This window comes from Rousettus aegyptiacus, unplaced genomic scaffold, assembly GCF_014176215.1.
Source record: "Rousettus aegyptiacus isolate mRouAeg1 unplaced genomic scaffold, mRouAeg1.p scaffold_m13_p_6, whole genome shotgun sequence".
In the NCBI taxonomy this organism is placed as follows: domain Eukaryota; kingdom Metazoa; phylum Chordata; class Mammalia; order Chiroptera; family Pteropodidae; genus Rousettus; species Rousettus aegyptiacus.
Genome location: NW_023416309.1, coordinates 38,144,933 through 38,168,838, shown reverse-complemented (window position 1 = coordinate 38,168,838; position 23,906 = coordinate 38,144,933). Strand labels below are relative to the sequence as shown.

The 23,906-nt window shown below is 37.3% G+C and overlaps 1 protein-coding gene across 9 annotated transcripts in view; it reads left to right on the top strand.

Moving 5' to 3' along the window:
• The window catches only part of HPSE2 (heparanase 2 (inactive)), a 577,707-nt gene that overhangs the window by 491,877 nt on the left and 61,924 nt on the right, over positions 1 to 23,906 (top strand). Inside the window, exon 11 of one of the 9 annotated variants that reach the window (XM_016164144.2) lies at positions 17,421 to 17,482. The exons of the other annotated variants lie outside the window; for them this stretch is intronic. Within the exon in view, the coding sequence (XP_016019630.2) occupies positions 17,421 to 17,482 (62 nt within the window). The remainder of the gene's footprint in view (positions 1 to 17,420; positions 17,483 to 23,906) is intronic. 9 annotated transcript variants of the gene reach the window in all.

Sequence of the window (23,906 nt, the reverse complement as noted above, 5' to 3'; positions counted from 1 at the left end):
CAGTTGGCAGGATGCAAATGACAGATACGAGAGGTAACAAAGTACCTTCAGAAGGAAGAAGCCCAACCTCAGTCATCCCTAATACACAAGAACATGTGTGGATAAAATTAGAAAAAAGAGAAAATTAGAGCAGTGGCCAAAGCAGAAAGATGCACATTTAATATGGTTGCATGTTCATGGAAACATAAAACTGACCTCTGGAATACACAGATGTTATCTGAGGCAAAAAAGAAATCATCAACTATAGCATCTCACTACAATGGAAGGCAGGCACTATGTTAAGAAAGCAGTTTTGTTTTGAAATTAGAGATAAGGGAGGATAGGAATAGAAAAGAAATAGAGGAACCTTCTTCCTCTGGGTTAGAACTACAGGACATAGTGCTCTGTGTAGACAGATTAAAGTCTTCAAGAGATGGACAGCTATGAAAATAACCCAACCGCCAGTGCCTGAAATTAATCATGCTATATGCCTAAAGACTTCCTTTGCCCAGCAATTATTTTGTGTAAGATTTTTATAGAATTTTGTTTTGGAGGCATCTTGAATCCCTCTATTCTACTCACTCTTTCTTCATCTCATGAAATGAGAGAGCAGTCCATGAACAGTGTAGCTTCAAAATTGGAGTCCAGTCTCTGAAGTAGGTCAATCCTAAATTCAGTCCTAGGTCTGCTATGGACATGTGAGGAGGTATGAGTCATTTACTTATTTTTCTGTTCCTCAATTTCTCTTTTTGTAACAAAGATAACATATTTTTATTGGTCAGTTACCTCAAGGTAAATGCTTTTTAAAAATGTAAAATTATTTTACTCCTTTGCAACCCATTCAACATCATTCATTAAATATGGGCCTCCTTTGTGTAAGGTGCAGGGCTAGAGCCTATGCAACATGATCCCCAGGCTTAATCCACAGGATTATTGTACCAGGCAACAAATGGACCAAGCACTAACATGCATTAGGTCTTTCCTACTTTCTTTTCTAGAAATATCTCTCCTGGAATCTGACTCTGGAATTTCTTGACTTTTCCAAGTTTAGATAATAAATCTTCCATTGCACTAGTCTAACTTAATGCCTTTATTTGCCTGAATTGTATTTTACAAAAGAAAGTTGTGCAGCCCCGCTGCCCTCAGTGAGGCCACAACAAGCATATTTCATTAAATTTATACACTTGAGCTTTTACATTGTACAGTACTGAGAACTTTAAACATACAATAATTAACACTATACAGTTGAAAACTGAATCTGAGAAGGAATAATATGTTTTAAATTGGACACAATAGATTATGTCAAGCCTCAGACTTAGAGTCAGAAGATGCAAGGTGCAGTGTGAAAGGAGGGACTCAAGTTGACTTATCTTAGTTAGGCGTCTACCCCTGAACCCGTCATATGTGACAACAGAGTCACATTGTACAAAGGGCTGCTTCTGTGGTAGCTACCTGATGACGGGAATTGGTAAATGGGAGCTGAGCAGGCAAAACAATGAATCCAACTACCAAGTCACCAGTAACTTTTCCTATTCTAATGACCAAGTCAAAAAAAAAAGGAAAGAAATAGTTCCCATAGTGCCTAACATATGGACAATTAAGAGTTAATTAAATAATAGTTTACTATTAAAAACATAATAAACTTCTTCGTAGACTAGAGGAAGAGCTCTGAAGCAGTTGGAAGATTCTTAAAGAGGAAAAGTTAAGTCAGCAAACAAATTCATTTGAGTACCTGTTGTATGCAGTGCATCGTACTGCACAGTGAGGGCATAAGCTATATAAACCATGCCATGTAGATTTTAACCAGTAAGGGCAAAAGAATGGACCATAAACTAAACAAAGAAAGATCAGGTAGCTATGGAATAGGCTCCTTAGGGGAACACTGCTTTCAAGGAAAGGAAGATTCAGATCTGGCTTTGGAAAGATGTGAGGGACAAGGGAGGAGTGGCTTGAGGAGAGGATTCCACCTGCCGAGAAGAACCCTTTCAGAGACAGCAAGTAGGCATGTTGGCAAGTGGTAGGAGATGCCGGTGAGATATAAAACAGCTAGTCCAAAAAAAGGCCTCTTCGCACTTAGATGGACAGACTCAATAAACAGTTGGGATCATGTTGGGTTCTTAATTAGGAGAGGAAAGTAAATGAAACTACTATATGAGGAAGTTTCTTTTGTGACAAATCTTTGGGAGTCATTGAAAGAGGATTCAGAAGGCAGGAAGGTCTTCTGGGCATCAGTACTGGTCTGAATCAGAGATTAGGGAGCCCTCCTGGAAGAGATGAATCAGAGAGACTTTGGGGTAGAAGAGTCCTCATTGGTAGTCCTGTTAATATCCTCCTTTGCCTCCCTATCTCTGCATCCTAGAGCCTGGTTGCACGAAGAACAGACAGGAGTAACTAAGTACAGGTTTGATAGAAAGAGATGACTTACTAGCAAAGACCAGAGAAGGCTTCATGGGATAAATCTGGAAAGAGGAATTGAATTTTGATGGGTAGAGCAATACTTGATGAGGAGAGAGAGAGAATGAGAAGGAATATAGTTTTCCAATAGAGTTGATATTTAATCTTGATTCATAATGTTATATGGTATGTTATGACTCTTTATAGTTTAATTGAATTTATATTCTATAATTTAAATTTGTAATTTAAATTTATAATTATATTATAATTTATATTTTAACTTAAACTAGAGAAAGCCAGAAGAATGGAATGCTAATGAGTCTGACTTATTTTATTTATAATAGCTTTATTGAAATATAACTTGCATATAAAATTCACTCATTTATACTATACAATTCAGTGGTTTTTAGTATATTCACATAATTGTGCAGCCATCACCACTCTCTAATTTTAGAACATTTTCATCACCACCAGAAGAAACAAATTTTTAATTTAGAACACACAAACACAATGAAAATGGATGTTCTGATTGCCAGGAATTCTCTGTCTTAGCTGGGTAGAAACCTTGAATAACTCATTAATCTTCCTGTGTCACTGCTGTTCTATGGAAAACCATCTTGATGTAACTAGGCTGCAGGGGGTGGAGAGGAAGGGTCCTGGAGCCCAGAAAGGAAGGATTTATAAGAGCCTGTCTAGAGAGAGAATGGGCTCCAAAGGAAACAGAAGCCAACCAAGCTCAGGGTCGTGAGTAGGTAAGAAGGCAGCACTTCTCACGGCAGCCCAGGAATGTGAGAACCTTACAGGACAATTGTGCAACTACTCTATCTCCACAGACCTTCTGGGCCTTGACCCAGCAGCAATTATTTCCCTTTTCTTCCTAGCTAAGCATGTTCATCTCCCCTTTTCTGCCATGATGCTGCTAAGTGCCACACCCTGAGCTAGAGGATTTCTCTGTTTTCTCACAGAAATAATCTAGTTCCTACAACAGCCCTATAAGGTAGATACGGCTATCACTCTTTTTTTTTTTTTTTTAAAGAGATTAACAAACTAAAGCCTATAGTGTTAAAGTAACTTGCTCAGGATCATACACCTGATAAGTGCCAGAGATGATTTCAAACTCAAGACTTTAACCAGGACTCATCTAGCGTCTAGATCTTTATTGTCACTGCCCTGGTGGGACAGACATCCTCCCGCATCCCGCTTGATACCCAGGACAGAGAGTCAAGGCATAAGAAAAAGTGTACTACCTAAGCCAGATGAAAGCACTCTGGTGGCTAAGGTTATACGAACCTTTGAATCCTTCACTAATGTTTTTAAGAGTAATGTGGTCTTCCCAGCAGTGTCTTTTCTGTGTTAGCCCTTAGCACATCTGGCACACTAGATCCCAGATGTGTGATTTTCATCCTATGCAGTGGGGCCACAATACCGGGGTTCCTGCCGGTTCAGCTGTGCTCAAAAAGGCCTGTTTCTTTGACAGGGCTTGCAGAAGGTGGCTAGTGGTGGTTTTGTAGCCCCTGATTTATTACTGTCTCCAGCCAGAGACAAGTGCTACACAATTTTGTGTGTGTGCGCGCACACACACACACCATTCATTTGGAGAAGAACACGAAGAAGAAAATATTCACAAGGCATCACCATTGATTTCTCTTTTCTCCCAGTTCAACTCGTCTGACTTCTCCCTGTTGCCTCCTTTGCCTGTGGTCTGTCAGCTGTAGGTGATGACAAGGAATATTTCAGACTCTTTCCCCATCTGCTCCAAACACCAGGAAGCTGAAGGCTTGCTTCCCTCCAGGCCAGCTTAGAAATCCTGGTGTCAGGATAGAGCAGGCTTCCAAAAGCCAACCGCAGAACATTTAATACCTGTGCAAACCCCACGTAGAATTCATACGCCATAGGGTCATGGCTTTATGAGTGTTTCCATGACATGGTATTATTACACCCCAGATCTCTCACCTCATATGTCACTCAAGCATTCTCTGTCAGGAAACCAAGGAATAAACATCCAAAAAGAAGATTAATATTAGAGAGACTAAAGAGTAAAGTTCACACAAACCATATGGTACAGCTCAGAAGGATGTGTCGGCCCTTCTCTCTATCCCTTTACCTTGCCTTCCACCTCATCTTGTCTCACACTCCAAACAGGAAACCCTCTACAGCAGTGTTGCTTGGACTACCTGTGTCAGAGTCAGCGAGGAAACTTGTTAATGCAGATTAACAATGCAGATTCCTGGGACCAGCATTTTTGGGACATGACCTAGGAATCTGTGTTTCACGAGCTCCCCAAAAGGTGTTTGTGAACAGCAGGCTCACTTGTGATGCCCTCTCCCCCAGAAGAAGCAAAACATCTAACCCTGTTTGAGTACATTTTTGTCATGTAGAACCCACTGCTTCCTTGGACAGCTAAGTCTAGTGTAAGATGATTGTTAATATGGGAAAAGATCTCTTTAATTGGGCTGAATTCGACCTTCTATAATTCCCATCCACTTTTCTTCCCATTTTTCCTCTTCCCTCTGGAGCTACAGGAACTGAACCACTTCTCTTCCATTGGAGAGCCTCTAGCTCAGACCTTTTTGTATCCCACCTCAGGAAGCAGAGAACCGAATCCACCCATCGAACTGGTATAGCTAGTCAGGGTGGGGCACTGAAGCAAAAAGTTTTGACTTGCCAGGGTCTGGCAAAAAGTCTGCTGCTGAGCATCTTGGTTGAAAGCCCAGGGTCTGGACTCCTACTGGAGGTAGGTCCTGGCTGTGTAATTCTCTTAGGCAAGATGCTCCCTATCTCCGTGACCCATTTCTTCATCTACAAAACAAGATGATGATGATGATGGTAGTATAAGGTTTTGTGAAAATTTCTGCTTTTTTTTTTATTTGTTTTCATTCCACAAATTAAAAATAAAAATAAAATAAATAAAAAATAAAAGCTTAATGATATAAAGTTGTTACACAGACCATGAGAACCCATTGTACTTCTCCAGTAAATACCAAGTGGACTGATGTGGGCAGCACTCATAACAGGAAGTATTGCCATTAGTAGGGTGACTGTATGTCCCAGCAGTTTGCCCAGAATTGCCCCATTTTGTTCCTGTGGTAATTATTAATACTCTTAAAAATGTCCCAGTTTGGATAATAAAATGTTGAGTTGCCCCAGACACCACATTTTCAGAAGACTTTCAATGTGTGTTGGAATCATTAAGACAGGTTACTAAGAAACCTTGTGAAATCTCTTCTTTGGAAATATTTAAAACATGTCCATCTGGCTGGGATGATTTAGAACAACTGCAAATAAGTACTCATTTATAAGCCCCTAAAATGCTTTTGTTTGGTTTGGTTTAACTAAACTGCCTTGCCCTATTTCCAGGAGGTACGTAGGTAGTAAAATTAATGGAAACAACATTTTTGACTATTTAATTTGCCAAACAAAAATTGTTTTGTGCTGTGGGCTAGTGGATGTGGATGAGCAACCATTTTGAGTTTAGAGACAGTAACTTTCTGCCTCAGTATGTAGAAAAAAAAGATACTGTAGGTTTGGAAGTTAACAGATTCTCAGGCAACTAAAAGTTTAAAATAAGAATGTAGATGACTACTTAGGAAAGAGTATTATAATAATAGTTAACAATGTGCCAGGTACTGTACAGATATTAACCCATTTCATTCTGAAAAAAAAAAAAAACCCTATAAATTTAGTACTACTATTATACAGATTTACAGATGAGAAAATGTGAGTCACAGAAAGTTAAGAAACTTGCTCAAGTTAACGACAGAGTCGTGGTTTGTCCCCAGGCGATTTGGATCCAGAAACCATACTCCCCACCACTATGCTGCATGCTCCCCAGAAAGACAGGACACTTGAAGGGAAGCAGGGACAATGGCACCAGCTGGTGTTTAGTCCATCCAAGCTGGCTGCCGGTGAGCGCAGACTGCCTCGCATCTGAGGGAAACAAACTGGTCCTAGTGAGGAATAAGTGAGGAAAAAGAGTATGTATAGAATTTTACATTTAATCGTCATGACACCTATGGAAGGTAGGAATTATTATTTCCACTTTATACTTAAGGAAAGTGACGGCTTTGAAACGTTAAGGAATTTGCCCAGGCCTTGTAGTCAGTCAGGGGCAGAAGCAAGATTCTGACTCAGAAATCTTGTCTGACCCTGGAACTCCTGCCCTTAACACCTATGGAAAGTGCCTGTGATCACTCTTAAGCCAAACATGCAGGCCACGAACTTGAATATAGAAAATAACCCTAGAGAGGTGTGTGTGTGTGTGTGTGTGCGCGCGCGCGTGTGTGTGTGTGTGTACATATGAAAAGGATAAGAAGGAAATGTAACAAAAATGTCAACGGGGGTTATCTGTGGGTAGTAGAATAATGGATAAGCTGTTTTCTTCTGTAATCATTTCTATATTTTTGTTTTGCTTAGTGAACATGTATTTTTATAACAGCTTTATTGAAATTTACTTACACGTCATACACTTTACCATTTAAAGTGTAAAATTTAACTTCACAAGAGTCATGCAACCATCATCATAATCTCTTTTAGAATATTTTTATCACCTGAAAAAGAAACCTGTAATCATTAGCAGTTACTCCCTCTTTGCCCCAACCCTTCAAGCCCTAAGTAACCACTAATCTCCTTCTGTCTCTATAGAATTACCTATTCTGGACATTTCATATAAATTGGATCATACAGATAACAGTCTCTTGTTAATTGCTTCTTTCCTTTAACATAATATTTTCAAGTTTCATCCATGTCGTAACATTTATTTGCACCTTATTTCTTTTTATTGTTAAATAATAGTACGTGGGTATACCACATTTTATTTATCTACCCATCAGTTGATGAACATTTGAGTTGTGCCTATTTTTGGCTATTATGTGCAAGTTTTTGTGTGCACATATGTTTTCATTTCTCTACGTATATACCTAGGAGTAGAATTGCTGGGTTATATGGTAACTGTATGTGTAATCTTTTGAGGAACACGTGTATCTCTGTTTTTGTTTGTTTGTTTGTTTGTTTTTAAAGCCAGGGCCCCGGGAACCACTAATATGATAGTTGGAGCAGGGTAGATTATCTTAAAATGAGATGATCCATGTCAAGCTTCTTCTAAAATCAAATAATCCAAATAAGAAAAAGAAAAATATTAAAAAATAAGAAATTAATCCTTGAGAGATTGATAAATCCATTGAATCATTTGTTCCTGCTACAAATATTTTTTGAGTATCTGTTATATACAAGAAATGACCAATATATTTGAAGTCAGAAGACCTAACCACTACCTTTCCAGGCTCTCTAGAAGGGTGTCTGCGAGGCTCCAGTGGGATTAAGTGTTTCATACACTGTAATTGGCTATTTAATTATGAATGAGTTATAGTAAGAATGATCTCAGAGATGAAAGTCTTCCTGAAGTAGACAAAGAAAATACACTCAGTAGAGAAGAAAAGGCCTGAGAGGCAAAGAGAAGGATGGGACCTACATGGGGACAGAACCAGGCTTTGGACTCAGGCTGTTCAGGGTTCATCAGTAGACCCCAAAGGAAGGGGCAAGGCCCAGGATTATTCATAAGGGCCCATGCATCTCAGGGCAGAGACAAGTCCTGTGTAGCTTTGCCCTTTCTTCCACCTGCTCTTTGTCTCAATAAAATCTGGTTGGGAGAAGAAAGCAGCACGGACAGCCACACTTGAAGTAGACTGCAGGCTCACTAGCAAAGGAATTAGGGAGAAAGAAACAGGTTGCAACCATCATTCCTGATACCTGAGATTGCTGTGGTGGTTGGGGAGGAGATTTTTCAAGATTTGGGGATGCAATTGGCAGTAGTGATAGGTAGAGCTTAAGGAGAAGGCCAGGGGATTCAGAGAGAGTGTGAAAGATGAGCATAGATGAATGGCTTCTTTAATAACTCCAGCTCTGAACTCCATTTTCCAAAACCTTTCAACAGTCTGTACTACCTATGAAATGAAGTCCATAATGAGGCATCCGTGACCCTCCATGGTCTGACTCCAGCTAATTTTCCAGCCTTAACTTCCCACTGACCCCCTTCAGTACATCCACCTACACTAAAGTATTTACTCTCTGCCAAAGGAAACCAGAATCTGGCCTTTATCTGGAATTGCCTTCTTCACTATCTGTATATACAGATGACTGCCAGTTCTTCAAAGCCAAACTCACAAACCACTTCTTCCGCAAGGACTCTCCAGAACCTCCCACTTCCTCCTTCCCAGACGGAATTAATCTCAGATTTGCCAGGATACTTTTAATTTTTTACCTGCATAACAACTTTCACAGGTTGTCTTTACTTTTCTCAGAAGTAAGGCTTCTCAAGGGCAAGACTGTCCCTTAATTCAGCTACCCTAGTATATAGTCTGGTATATAATAGGTATTCAATAAACGTTTGTTGAACTGTGGGTGGATGAATTAAGAAACACAGATGTGGATAGGGGGAGAGAGGGTGGGATTTGGGAGATGTGAGGATAGACATAATCAGTTAAGTGCCAGTGCAGGCCAGGAGAGAAGGCTTCAAGATAAGATGATTAAAGATTTGCTGAGGTACAATCAGATGGGAGTGCAGATTTGTGGCGGGGAGCAAGAGTTGGCAGAGGGGAAGGGAGTATACAAGGCAAAGAGTAAGCTCTATTCTGGGGACTCAGACTTGAGCTAAAGAATCAATAGACAGATGCCTACAGGGAGGGGCTAGACAGGGAACATCAATGAGTGAAGTAAATAGAGGTAATGCGTACCCTCCAGTAGATTCTCGGGCTCGGCCACTGCAGACAGATCTTGAAATGTTTTCAAGAGAATCCAGAAATACGTATTTTTTTTGTGAAATCTTCCATTTATGAATTATTAGAGACTAATTAGTTTTTTAAACTTTGTATTGAAATTATATATATATATATATACACACATACACACACACAGAAATATATATCCTAAGTGAATTTTCAATGAATTTTCACAAACTAAACACATCTATATAACTAGTACCTTGATCAAGTATCAGAATATTACCAGCAATTCAGAAGCACCCCCTGATATGCTCCCTTCCAGTTCTTACTGTCTCAGTATAACCAGTATTTTGATTTCTAATGTCATAGATTAATTTTGCCAGTTTTATAGTTTATATAAATGGAATCATGTAGTATTTAATTTTTGTTTGTCTTTTTTTTTTTTTTTTCACTTGACATTATGCTTGGGGGAAAATATCCATACTATTGGATGTAGTCATGGATTGCTCATTCTCATTGCTGTATATATCCCACTGTATGAATATACTATAATTTATATATCCATTCTACTGCTGAAGAACATTTAGTTTTGGTGTTTTAATGTTTTAACTATCACACATACTACTCCTAGGAACATCTAGAAGATGTCTCTTGGTGAACATATATATTCGCACTTCTGCTAGATACTTAAGAATGAATTAACAGGATCATAAAAAATATGTATTTGTTCAGTTTTAATAGATACTGCCAATGTGTTTGTACAGATTTACATTCCCACCAGCAGTATAATGAAAGTTCCAATTTCTCCACAACCTTGTCAACACTGATTTTTTTTTCATCTTAGCCATTCTCATGGATGTGTTGTAGAATCTCATTGTAGTTTTGATTTATATCGCCCTGATGAATAATGAAGTTGTTCATTGGCCTATGTTCATTGGCCATTTAGATAGTCTCTTCTATGAGGCAAATGAGTTATTTTCTCATTTTCCTATGGCATTGTCTATCTTTTTCTTTATGTATTCTGGACATGAATCCTTTGACAGATACACGTACTATGAATATTTTCTTCTATCTTTTATGGTGTCTTTTGATAAACACAAGTTCTTAACTTTAACATTGTCCAATTTATCAATTTTCTCTTTATGATCAGTATTCTTTGTGTCGTGTTTAAGAAATATTTGCATACTCCATTGTCACAAAGATGTTCTATGTTTCCTTTAAAAACTTCATTGTTTTACCTTTCATATTTCTCTCTGAAATCCATCTGGAATTATTTTATTGTATCGTATAAGGTAGAGTCAATGAACATTTTTCCATATGGACATCCAATCGTCTCAACACCATTTATTGAAAAAGATCATCCTTGCCCTAATGCTCTGTAATGTTGCCTTTGTCATAAATCCAGTTATTGTATATCTGAGGATCTGTTTCTGGACTCTGCATTGTATTTCATTTGTTAGTTTGTCTATTCTTGCACCGAAATTTCAGTGTCTTAATTACTATAGCTTTCTAATAAGTCTTCATATCTAGTTGTATATGTCTTTTCCAGCTTTGTTTTTCTTTTTTGTGATTACTTTGGATATTTTTGGCCTTTTGTATTTCCATATGAATTTTAGAACCAGCTTACTAATCTCTGCAAAAAAAATACCAGCTGAAATTTTGATAGAGATTACATTATATCTGTACTTTAAGTTAGGGAGAATTTGCATCTTTATAACAATGACTCTTCCATTGCATGAATATAGTAAATCTCTTCATTTATTTAGATTTCTCAGTTCTGAATAATGTCCCCTTTACATTTTTAAAAACTAAAATTTTAGTTCTTATTATAAACTTTATACATGCTCACTGTAGAAAGTACAGAAAATAAATGGAAATACACAGAAGAATCATTAATAGAATAGTATGGACTTATTTGCTTGAGGCAAAATCAACAAAGACTTTAGTATAACTGCAAGACAGGAGGTGTTAATGGACAAAAGAATCCCTTAGAGAGCCAGCCTGTGCCAAAATATACGGCCCTCAAAGGGGAGTTTAGTTAGACAAGTCCACAAGACAAGCCGAGTGTGCAAACATAAACAGCCCTCGGAGGGGAGATCTGGGCAGGCAAACACAGACAGGGTCCTGCAGGAAAGCAGAGGCTGCAGAAAAGGCAGAATGTGCAAACAGCACCACTCAGAGGGGAGGCATAAAGAGGGTGGAATCCCAGGCATTAGAGGTGCTAGAAGGCTTATTAAGTTACACTTCATTCCCTGGGGCTAATGCTGAATCATTTCCAGTTAAAGATTCATTTAATGCATTTTGCTAAATGGCCCACGAGGGGACATGACTTCCCCAGAGAAGACAGAGCTGTTATTGCTAGCAGAGACCTTAGGGAGAGTCTAGGCCAGTACCTCCCAAAGCATGGTCCGTGTGCCACTACTGGCATAGGAAGTTATTTTAATGGTTAACAGATATTTTTTATTATCATGATTACATATATTTTATTTTACATTAGAAAAAAATTACAGCTAACACACAAACCACAATTTCACAGATATACTTATTTAGGGTAAGGCTAAAGTTGGTAATAATGTTAAGCATAGGTTGATTTTAAGAAAATTATTAAGCAAATAAAGCACAAGTATTGTGCAGATATTGCAAAAAATCAAGAATATTTTGGAAATACTGATATAGAGTACCCCCTCATCTCACCCAGGAGGAAACTAAACCAGAGAAGAGACATGACCTATGAAAGGCAGAACCAAGACAAACACCCAAGTCTCTTAATTCCCAGACCAGTGTGTTTTCTTTTGTACCTGACAAGATTTCCTAGTTCACTTGAGAGAATTCAAAATTGGAAGACTTTCTAGGTATTTAACTTACTTTTTTGGCTGTCTACTAACCTTTATAATTGTATAATTGCAAACAAATTCTCTGCCTTTGTGTAGTCAGTCATGTCGTAAACATTACAAACAGTTGTAGGAGGTGATGTAAGGAATACTGTGATAAGATGGGGACTTTGACCACAAAAAACTTGTAATTTTATGAGAAGTAGATATTTCGGTACAAATAATTATTCAAGGCACATAAAGTAAATGTAGATACAACAATACAAGGAAAGAATTGTAAATGCACACCAAATAGTGCACTTCGTCATAAAGTACCTTATGTACTTTTTCTTTATGCACTTTTTTTACAGGTAGAGAGAGAAACTTCATGAAGTGGGTGCTACTTGAGTTAGGCTTAGATGAATGAGTAGGATTTCAATGGACAAAAAAGGAGAGAGGGGGTCTAAAAAAGATATTTGTACACTCATGGCAGCATTATTCACAATAGCTAAAACATGCAGGCAACCCAAGTGTACATCCACAAGTGAATGGATAAACAATATGTGGTATACGCATACATGGACTATTAATCAGCCTTTAAAAGGAAAGAAATTATGACGCATGCTACGAAAGAATATTGAGGATATTATAATAAGTAAAATAAGCCAGTCATAAAAAGACAAATACTGTATGAATCCACTTAAATGAGGTACTTCAAGAAGTCAAAATCTTAGAGTCAGAAAGTAGATGGTGGTTGCCAGGGGCTGGTGGAGGGGTGATGGGGAGTTAATGTTTAATGAGTATAGAGTTCCTGTTTTGGGGAAAAAAAAAAAAAAGAGTTCTGCAGGTGGTGATGTTTACACAACAATTTGAATGTACTTAGTGTCACTGACCCGTACACTTGAAAATGGTTAAAACAGTTAATGTTATGTAATGTGTATTTTACCACAATAAAAATAATAAGAGGGGAAAAAGGAAGGAGGGAAGAACATTTCAGTCTCAGGTAAACAGGAGGAACAAAAATGAGAGATGCCTGAGTACATTGCAAGTTTGGATAATGGTGAATAGACTCATCTGGCTGGAGGCCTATATTTCCTTTTACTAACTATAAGAATACTCAAAGTACCCTGAATCCTTGGCGAGGTCTGAGGAGGAGAGATCACTAATGAATAAGATTATGTTGCCAGATTGCACTATAAAAATAAACAGGGGCTAGAGATGAAAAGCAACTCTTCAACAAGCACAGGAAGAACCAAAGAAAAGAGAGAAACAAAATAGCAATCATTGGTGAAGACAGTCAAATTCCTCTTTATTATTGTGACACTGGAAAGTCTTCAGCAACTTATGGCCTTGGGAAAGAAGGAACGCTAATGACTCCATGTTTTCAGAGAATCCAGAAGGTAAGAGGTGAAATCAGGGTTTGAGCGATGGGATGGCAGGGCTAGAAGTTGTGGAGAGAAGGATGGTAGAAAGATCAGCTGGGACAAACCAAGAGAATTACCTGGCTATTGTCAAGGCTTGAGGTATCCTCTACACAGAGAGTAGGCTTTGGGAAGAGGTGAGCCCTTTACTTCAATAAGTATGCATGTCTGAGCCCTGGAGACCCTGGGAGATTGAACACACAGTTAAGGGTCACCCAAAATTCCACCTGTCAACAGATAAAGGAGTAAAGCTTCATTAACAGGTATAAAGAACAGACAGTGCATACTGACATCACTCAGAAAAAATAAGCATCTACTGTAATTACATAGTTAATAATTATATAATTATATGCGTGAACATCATTCTCTGTTCTCAGTATAACTTTGTGGTAAGCTTTCTGGTCCTATCTTTTAATATTCCCAGGAATGACAGGAATATATTTTCTTGAAATAGTTCACGTAATCGACTACCTGTGGAATTCATGTGACGAATGATTTGAATCAAGTATAATGTTAGCGATCTGAAAACAGTTACGTGTTTATGCATGTCAAATTAACTAAGGGATGAGAACAGTGATGAGGCTAATAGCAAAATATCAGAAATTCTAAAAATAATTGATATCCTGATTTAGAATCCAGTTCAATTCAGGTAATTTTTATTGATGTCTTTCTGCAGGCAGAACTGTTTAATGTGTCCTTAGAGAAACAATAAGGAGAATCAAGGGCTTTCTTGGTCTTGGGGACCTTATAGTCTAGTACTTGACAGACATAACTAATATAGGCTGGCTAAAATAAATGTTACAGGAGAAACTCATCTAGAAGTCTTAGAAGTTCAAAGAAGAGAGATCACACTTTTCATATCTCATCAAATTTAATGTTCTGTCCATTGAAAGACACACCTTTATTTTATGCATCACTAAGAAAAAAAAGAACTCTGATAAACTATGACACGTTATTGATTGTAACTGGCATCTATTTTCTATAGATGTTAAAAATGTGAAAAAAAAATCATCTAGGGCTTGGAGGGAGGGTAATAAAGAATAGAACTGGAGAGAAGGAGAAAGGACGAATAGAGGACCCCTGGAGAACCCCTACTAGGCCAAACACAACAAACAAAAGTCCTCTGCTATTCCAGGGATTACTTACAGGACCAAGTAGCCAACTAGGTAAGAAAGAGATGAAGCCCTCATGGCCCAAAAGCAAAAAAGAAGGTCCCAGTCAAGTGACATAAATGCCTTGGGAATAAATCTGCCCCAGAAGTACAAGGCACACACACTGGATTCATGGAATAAATGGGAGCTCCTGGTCATAACGAGAACCATGATCTCTCTGCTTTACATATGACCATATTCCCAGAGCTTCCATTTCCATCTGGCACATCTTTGTGCTCACTTTGGGTACCCCAGTGCCCAACATATTGTTGGCCAGAGATACCTGAAAGAAGCAGGTGTGATAAAGGATGAAAAGATGGCAATGCATGTGTTCAGATGAGCCTCCCTGCATAACTATCCCCATCCCCATCCTTTAACCTTGCAGTAGGAAAACTGAAAAAATGTGATCGACTCCATGGAAGTAGGGGATCTAGAGCTGCTCCTTAATGTTGCTCCACGGTAGGGGTTCCAAGAAGCCCAGGAACTTCCGAAGAATGTTTTTGGACTAAAAACAAGTCCTTGACAACTAAAACATTGTGTGTCCTGAATACTCTTCCTGGAACACAAGATGTTTTATTCTCAATTGTCTAAAGTATTGTCCTTGCAATATTTTGTGGACTTTTAATGGAATCTGCTTTTAGTAATAATTTTATATGCTCCTGTATCATCAATTTGCTCTTCAAAATTCTTTAAGCGAGGTGTTGCTTATATATTTGCCTGGAATCCAAGTTTGACCTCTTCTGGATAGAATTTTATTTGAATCTCATTACTGCTCACTTCATTTAAATTTCAAGTCAGTGAACATTATACGAAGTGGTGGGAGCGAAAGGAAGAAACCTGTCACACCAGAGGTTTGGCTTCTTTGACGTGTCAGTTGGCACCCACAGATCCACCAAAGGAGCGAAAGTCATCATTAGCCTGATCTATGACATGTGACGTTCTGCTTAAAATAGACTTGTTTTCATGTCTCTTTTAAAAATTCATCTAGAATTGATGAAATGTAATTGAAGAATGTTGACAGGTTGAAGTAAGAGAAAAAGCCCATCAAGCAGGGGTGGGTCCTCCTGTTTTTTTATATGCTACATACTTTCTTTTATCATTCACATGACTTCAGTCACTCCCTCTAGGGTCATAAATCATAGATCTCCCGACAGAATTTTTCGTCTTAAATGTAGACCCTTGTATCAACTTTATCTCATTCATTTATTTAACACTGAACAAACTTATGTGCCTTACAGCACTCTAAGTGTTTTATGTTGTGTCATAAGTGTTATTATCATTATCATCATCATCATCTATACTGTTATGTATAGAGGTCAAGTAACTTGCCCAAGGCCATACAGCAGGTAAGTGGCAGAACTAGAAAAGTTGGGCATGAGACATTGCAAATCTATAGAACTTGAATCTACAGTACTTGTCAACTGAATGGGGTTGGAAGCTGAGAGAGAAGGAAGGTTTTAAAAGACAGGAAGAATCACTATCTTAATGCAAGCTGCTGTAACAAAATGCCACAGACTGGGTGGTGTAAACAACAGAAATTTATTTCTTGGAAGCTGAGAGGTTCAATCAAGGTGCCTGTAAATTTGGTTCCGGGTCAGTGCCCTCTTCCTGGCTTGTAGATGGCTGCCTTCTCACTGAGTCTTCACATAGTGGAGAAAGAGCTCTGATCTCTCTTCCTCTTCTTATAAGAACACTAATCCAATCATAGGGCCATACCCTCATGGCCTCATCTAAACCTAATTACTTCCCAAGGGCCCCACCTTCAAATACCATCACATTGAGAGAGGGGAATAGGACTTAAACATATTAATTTGAGGGGACAAAAACATTCAGTCTATAACAAACACCAACAGAGATAAGGAAGTCAAATAAGAAAATTTCCTTTGGAAGGAAGACATTTAAACTTGGACAAGTTGAGTTTTTAAGTGCTGCAAAAAATGCAGGTGCAAATATTCTGTACTCAGTTGGAAACACTAGTGTATAGATTTTGGCAGATATCAGGCCAGGGATATTGATTTGAGAGTCAGATCTAGAGGTGAACTGTGGGAGTAGATGATGCTGCTGAGAAAGAGATCTGGTAAAAGGTAGAAATAAGCTAAGAACAGCTTGAGAAAAACTCACATCTAATAGAAATAGATGAGAAAGCGTAGTCCGAGGAAGGAAGACTCAAACTGTGGAAGGTCACAGAAGGCAAAGAAGAGTGTGTCAAGAAGGCTGTTGTTGGTCAGTGTTAAATTGCCAATGTTAAATGTAGAGGTGAAGAATAAAGACTAAATAAAGCCATCACATTCAGTAATGAGAAGTTCACTGGTGGTGAGAAGGAATACTTTCATCAGATAGATTAGAAGGAAACTAGTGGGTAGGTGATCTTAAGAGAAGGGAGTTGCAGATGTTTTCTCAAGATAGTCCGTGCTGTGAGGGAGAGTCACAGTACAGTAGCAAAAATGAGGTAATAGATTTTTTTAATGGAATTTTGAAGTGGCAAGGGCATCTATTTAATGAAAATAAGGCAAGATATAAGATGCAGATAATTAGAGGAGTTGAATTCTGAAGCAAGGCAGAGGAAAGAGAACTCCTTAACAGCTTAACAGGTAGGACACTTCATTCTCTGCAAAGGAGGGGTAATAATAATAATAATAATAATAATAATAATAATGTAATTTGGTCTTTTGCTAAGTTTCAGGAACTATTCTAAATAGTTTATAAGTGTTTAATCTTATCAAAAATTCTGTAAAGTAAGTACTATTATTTTTCTCATCTTGCAAATGAAGAATGAGGCTTAGAGGTTTAAACAGCTTATCTGAGGTCTTGAAGCCAGTAAGTTGTATAAGCAAGATTTAATTCCAAGTAACTCCACTCTAAACCTGTACACTATAAGATTATAAAGATTTTCAGGTTGCTAGAATGGGAGTTCAGGATACTTGTGTCAGATGACCTAAATCTTTGCAGGTAAACACAATCTTCTGCAAGTGGGCAAAAGAAGGTGACGTTGGGGGCTCTACAGGAACAAGGTGATTTGAGAATCTACTGTAAGAAATTCAGTAGAGATCTAGTAAGAGGTAAATTGAAATATTCATATTTTTCTTACTTGCTACAGTGAGAGAAATATGAGTATCACAGTAAGATTAATTTTGTGCTTATTTTTCTTGACCCTTACAAGCTGGATCCAGATGTTGAACCCTTGATTACAGAGTTAAGGGTGGAGAAATGGGCCTGACAGCTCAGCTTCTCAGTGTACTAACCTGGACTCCCACAATAGTATGCCTATGTCAGTATTCAAAGGAGCTCTGCGATCCCTCACCTGAAGGTTAAAAAGATTAAGTATCTATCTTTGAATCTCTGAAATTATACAGGAAGATAGAGGGGAAAGGGAATTTGTTCACCCATTGTCAACAATGTATTTTTTTGTCAACACTATTCACTCACAAACTCATCAGAGAATCAAGATTATGGCCAAAGTTTTATAAGAGCTATTAGATGAGTGTAATACATCTTCTCTGTGGCCTTCCTTAATGCTTTGTCCTCTTATGAAATATATGACTTTCATTATATTATAGTTATTTGTGGGCATTATTTGTCCCCCTATGAGACCATAAGCTTGAAAGGCGGGGTCCATGTATTGTCCATATCTATATTTCCAGTACCTGAAATCTCATAAGTACATATAAGTCTTTAAATTGAATTATTGTAGGGGAGAAAGACCTCTTTCCCAACTTCTTGTAAATTATGTCTGGTTCAAATAATACTGAATTTAAATGAATTCTCAGACATGGATAAGTCATTTTCAATATCTTCATTTTACTTTTTATTTTAGTAATTTGATAAGACAGTTGCAATGTTTTAATAAATATAATGCTTATGTATGGTCCAGAATTTGATGTATGCAGCACATCTCGGAGTAAAGTTCAACTTCGAAAAACTGAATTTAAAAAATTAAACCGTGATGTACCAATATGAGGATAACCTAACATTTAAAGCCTTTTTAATTATAATTTAAAAATAGAAAACTGTTTTTTTCCGACTACAATGACTCTAAACATTTATTCCACACTAAATTATTACATTAAAATCCTATTTTTTAAAATTATATAAAGGGAATTAATTTAAAAATTCTTTACCTAGTGAGTCATCTTAATCCTAAATGATTATTCCTAAAAGAATAACGATTCTTCTTTTTGACACTGTCTTTGCTTCTCCTTTATGATTTGATACAATTTATATTATAGTTCTTAAGTCTACACAACATTAAATTTAATTATCCTTATATTTCCTTTTTATATCTAGAATCCCATTATATCATGGTGGATGCATTTGAAATGGCTACGCATTTCAAACTTGCTGTTTCCTAACCGGATTATAAGTCTTAATGTGCTATGATTTAGTTGCTTTTGCTTATTTGATTTTCTTGCTGTTTAACTTTCTCTCAGTATTGCAAACTAAATTTTCAGAGAGCAAATATTATCTATTTAAATTATTTACATGATTTTGAAGGAGTTTATGTTTTATGCCTTTGGTTTATTACTCCAGGATCCCATGGACTCTATTCTCTATTCATGTAGCCTTTTTTTTTTTTAATGATTTTTTTGCTTTCTTCATATGCACTTGATTTCCTAAAAAATGTGTTTAAGACACACTTTTAAATTGTTTTAGAGAATAGTCAAGCCAACCATAATTGCATTTGGCTTCATGGTCTGATGGTCAAGGTCACAAGCCCTTTACCATGTGGGTCAGTTTATGTTGCATCATTTACAGATCACAGACCTTGCTCATGACCTTATTTAAAATTCACACAAATGTATGTTTTTAGGCACAAGAGAAACTAAGGGAAAACATATGTACAAATAAATCCAAATCCAACCCCACTGCTAAAAAAAAAAGTCATTCGGTGCATGTGCTCTACCATTGATGGCTATTCAAGCAACATTTTTTCAACAACAAAAAAATGATTGACATTTTCCTATGTTTCATGTACTTTTTTAGTTACTGGATATACATAGAGAACAAGAAAGACTATTCTAGGCCTCATGGAATTCTCATTATTATAGACACTCACCACCACCATTGATAGTAAACATGATAACTGAATAAGATAGATAGTACATTACATAGAAATAAATGCCAAGGATTATTTTAAAAAGCAAGTAAGGTGGTTAGGAAGTATTAGAGAGGAAAGTAAATCTTTAAATAGAGTGGCATCTCTAGGAATATTTATGGAGCACCTGCTGTGTTCCATGCATATGGTGAAAAGGCAGACACAGTTCTTGCTTTCAAGAAGCTCACAGTCCAGTAGGTAAGACAGATATCGAACAGGCAATTACCAGCGCGATGAGCGTACTAAAAAGATAAGAGTAAAGTATAGCCAGGTATTATAAGGGGTACCAATCTGAGGGTCAGGGAAAATATCCTTGAAGAAATGACATTTGATCTGAGATCGTGTGATGACAGGTTAGCTAGGTGACAATGAGGGGCAGCATTTCAGATGAATCAATCAGGTCACCTTGAGAAGCCCAGTCAAAGTTATGGAATCACAGAATTCAGGAGGCTCTTAGCCATCACTCTTTCCAAATTCTCCATTTCACATTTGGGAAAACTAAGGCCCAGGAAAATCAAATAATTTACTTAAGTTACACAATGAGTTAGAGACAAGATAGAACTAGAACCCACAACCCTCAGAATGAAAGTTCCACAAGAAAGGGATTTTATTTGTTTTCTTCACTACTGGATTCCCAGTGCCTAGAACAGTAAACATTTATTGAATCAAAAAATGAATGAATTACCTGACTGGCTCTTCAGTTCTTTTTTCCACTCTATCATAAAGCTCATAGATAATACTCTACGTGGCCCATGGGACTGAGTGTGATGTGTGAAGTGAAACAGACACATTCCCTGTCCTCCAGTAGCTTGTCATATTAGACCAGGGGGTCTCAAACTTTTGGTCTCAGATACCCTATACACTCTTAAAAATTATTGAAGAACTCAAAGATATGTGGGTTATATCTATCAATATTTACATCACTGAAATTTTTTAAAAATTAAATATTTATGTATTAATTCACTCAAAAATAATAAATCCCATTATATGTTAATATAAATAAAAAATAGCTCTGTTTTACAAAATAAGAAAGTAATTAGTGAGAAGAGTAGAGTTTTAGCATTTTGCACATCTCTTTTGTATCTGATTTAATAGAATATAGCTGAATTTTCATCTGCTTCTACATTCAGTTTGTTGCTATATATCGTTTTGGTTGAACTATATGAAGGAAACCTGTACTTACAAAGACATGTAGTTGAAAAAAGAATGGTGTGTAATAACCTTTTCAGATAATTCAGACACTCCTCTTTGATACTGCACCAAAACTTAATTAGTAGTAATTTTTCAAAAGTGAATTGCAATGCCGAATCTAACACTCTACTAATGAATTTTTCATACTCTGTCACATTAAAATCCATTCATATGTCTTGTAATTTGAATATCTTTTACTCGTGTATGATTTTGTAATACCGTTCATTGGTCATTTAGAAAATATTGGTTCACTGAGCTTAATGGATCCTCCAAATGTTATATAATTTCATTATACAATACCAAAAAACCACTTTATTGATATTACTACCAATACAGAAGGAAGATCCAAGTTTTCCAAAATTCTAGTTTTCATTTGAAAGCTTTACTTTTTATTATTGGCAACAAATACTGTTATTTTCCTTAAAGTGACAGGTTCAATTCATGCATTTTGGAGAAAATGCCTGCCAAAATTTCTAAGTCTGAATAATCACAGTTTGTCTGTTAATTGTTCATTGAAGCAAAAATTATATTCCATGAATAAGTAGTTAGTTTGGCTCACAACCTAATTACATAGGTGCTTCTCCTTGAGATTATTATTATACTTTGGTGTATAGTAGAAGTGCTTTATGCATGTTTCCTATTTCATGATGTGGAATATTAAAAAGATATGTACTCGAGGATCAAAAATTAATAAATAATTATTTATTGCTTCATCGAGAACATCTTTCAGTAAAATGGGTTTTGTTGTTACTGTTTACTGCAAGTGTGTGGTAGTGAATAATATGACTTGTAGGAGTTTGGAAGCCCTTTCTTGATCTGTGCCAAGGCTCCCGCAGTTTTACCCTTGTTGCTTCTCCACCATTAGTTCAAATACGAAAACAGTGAATGAGGCAAATAATGTGTTAATATTGTGAAGATAGTTTTGTCTTCACAGACCTTCTAAAAGAGTCTCAGGGATCCCCCTGGGGTTTGCAGACCATCCTTTGGAAGCTGCTGAAGTGGACAATCCCTTTCAGGGCCTCTACATCAGTAGTTCTATAAAACTGAAGTTCTGGTTTTCATTCAACATTTTCATCTTTTTATTCATGTTAACATTTCTGATTGGCACTGAGATTAGTGCTTTACGTTCCCTCACTGAAATTTTCCATGCTTCTTCCTGTGTGCCATTTGCCTCTTGAATGCCATTATCGATGTGATTAAATTAAATGTGACCTCCAGCCAATCCTTTTATTTTCCTTTTCAACTGCATCGTTAGTGCTGTTTGCTCATTCCCATTTGGTTTCACTCTGAGTCTTGAAAATCTAGAACCTTGGAACTATGAAATTGAAAAGTTTCTCCAAAGCAGAGCAGACCTGATATACACAAAAGAAGATGGAACAGAATTTTGGAGGTGAGAGTGGAATTTTGGAGGTCATACCTGTTGCAAAGAAAGTGGACCTGGCAATAGTTCTATCAGCACATATTCTGATTTCACTGATCTGGAATGGGACTCTGACAGTGGAATTTTTTGAAAAGCTTTCCAGATGATACTTACTACCCTATGCAGTCAGGATTGAGAACCACTGATCCACACCAACTTTATTTTCAGATGAGGCTTATCAGTATTTAAATGGCTTATTCTATGTAATGCAACTGTCAGGGGAGAGCCCAAAATTCAGGTTTCATATTTCTCCACTCAAGAGTTTTTCTCCCAAACACCTTCTCTTAAAGATGTAGGAATACTGTTCAAGGGTGCAGGGAGAATTGTGGAAGACAGAACTAAAAGAGATGTGCTTAACAATGGGTAAGACCTAGAATGAATATAGATGTTAAAAGAGAAAAAAGAGGCAAAGAGCTTAAGGCAGGTTGTCAAGAAACTGAAAGAGGCAGCTGTATGGGAAATAGAGAAGGAAAAAGAAAGAAGTGGAGGTAAAGAGTGAAGAGGTGGGTTATAGGGGCAGAGAGAGCCAGGAACGAAGAAAGAAGGAGGTATAGAGGTGGCAAGAAAGAGGTAGGGAAAAAGCTGCTGAAGTAGAATGACACCCACACTCTCTAAAAATATGAGTAAAATGTTTAAAATAGGATTACAAACAGCTTTCTTAACATGCCTTTTAAGGAAGGATAAACATCATGTCTTACAGTTACCAAATGGTTTGAGACTGTTGAGTTGATCTGTGGATAAAATGGTTTAACAAGAGAGGGCCAAAACAGATGTCAACCTCTTCACCACTTTCCTGAGCCTAATATTAGGCCATCATTCCTTGCTTTCCCCATGCAATGGGTCAGTAATGGTATTCTGGTTCTCTATTTGGTGCTACTATAGAAGCCAGCCTATGTAGTTGCCTAACTATGGACAACTCAGACAAGGCATGTCAAAATACTTGACAGTACATAAGAAACCATCTGCTCTGACCTCACTATTGTCTTCACTATCTTCACAAATGGGCATGCTGACTTCATTCACTTGCATTCCTAAAGATCCTGCTCAAACTTCTCACTTCTTCCATTAAGCTAAACCAAGTCGTTCTCCAGAAATGAATGTATATCCTTTCTTAGGAAATACTGATGCAAGATCAGAAGCCATCTTAATTAAGGTCAATTGTTCTCAATCTTGGCTACACATTTAGGATCACCTGGGGAGTTTTTAAAAATTTCAATTCTTAAGCAACATTCTAGACTGATTGATTAAACCAAAGACTTTTTTTGTTTTGTTTTGTTTTTGAGGAGAGAAGCAGGACCCATTTGTCAGTACTTTTTAAAGCTCCCCAGATGATTCTAGTGTAGAGCTAAGGTTCAGAACAATTGACCTTGGCCTTCTTCATGAAATATACTGGGGAACATTACAGAGACCTAGAAAATACATAGTCTCCCTTGCTCGTTCCCAGCTGCCTCAAGAAACTAATGTAAAATAGTAATAAGTACATTATCAAATCTACTGGTAAGCTTGGGTAAACCAAGTTTCAGGAAGGTTCATAACTGTCGGTACCACAGAAAGATGAAGGAAGCCCAGTGGAGGAAGAGGTCGATAAATCCTTGACTTTGAGACACCATTCTTTCCTCGCTTCTTGTCTACCTCTTTGGCTATACTTCATTTCTCTTTAAAAGCTCTCCTTGCTCTACCCATACTATGAATATAAATATTCTTTAGGGTTCTATCCTAGGATTACTTCTTT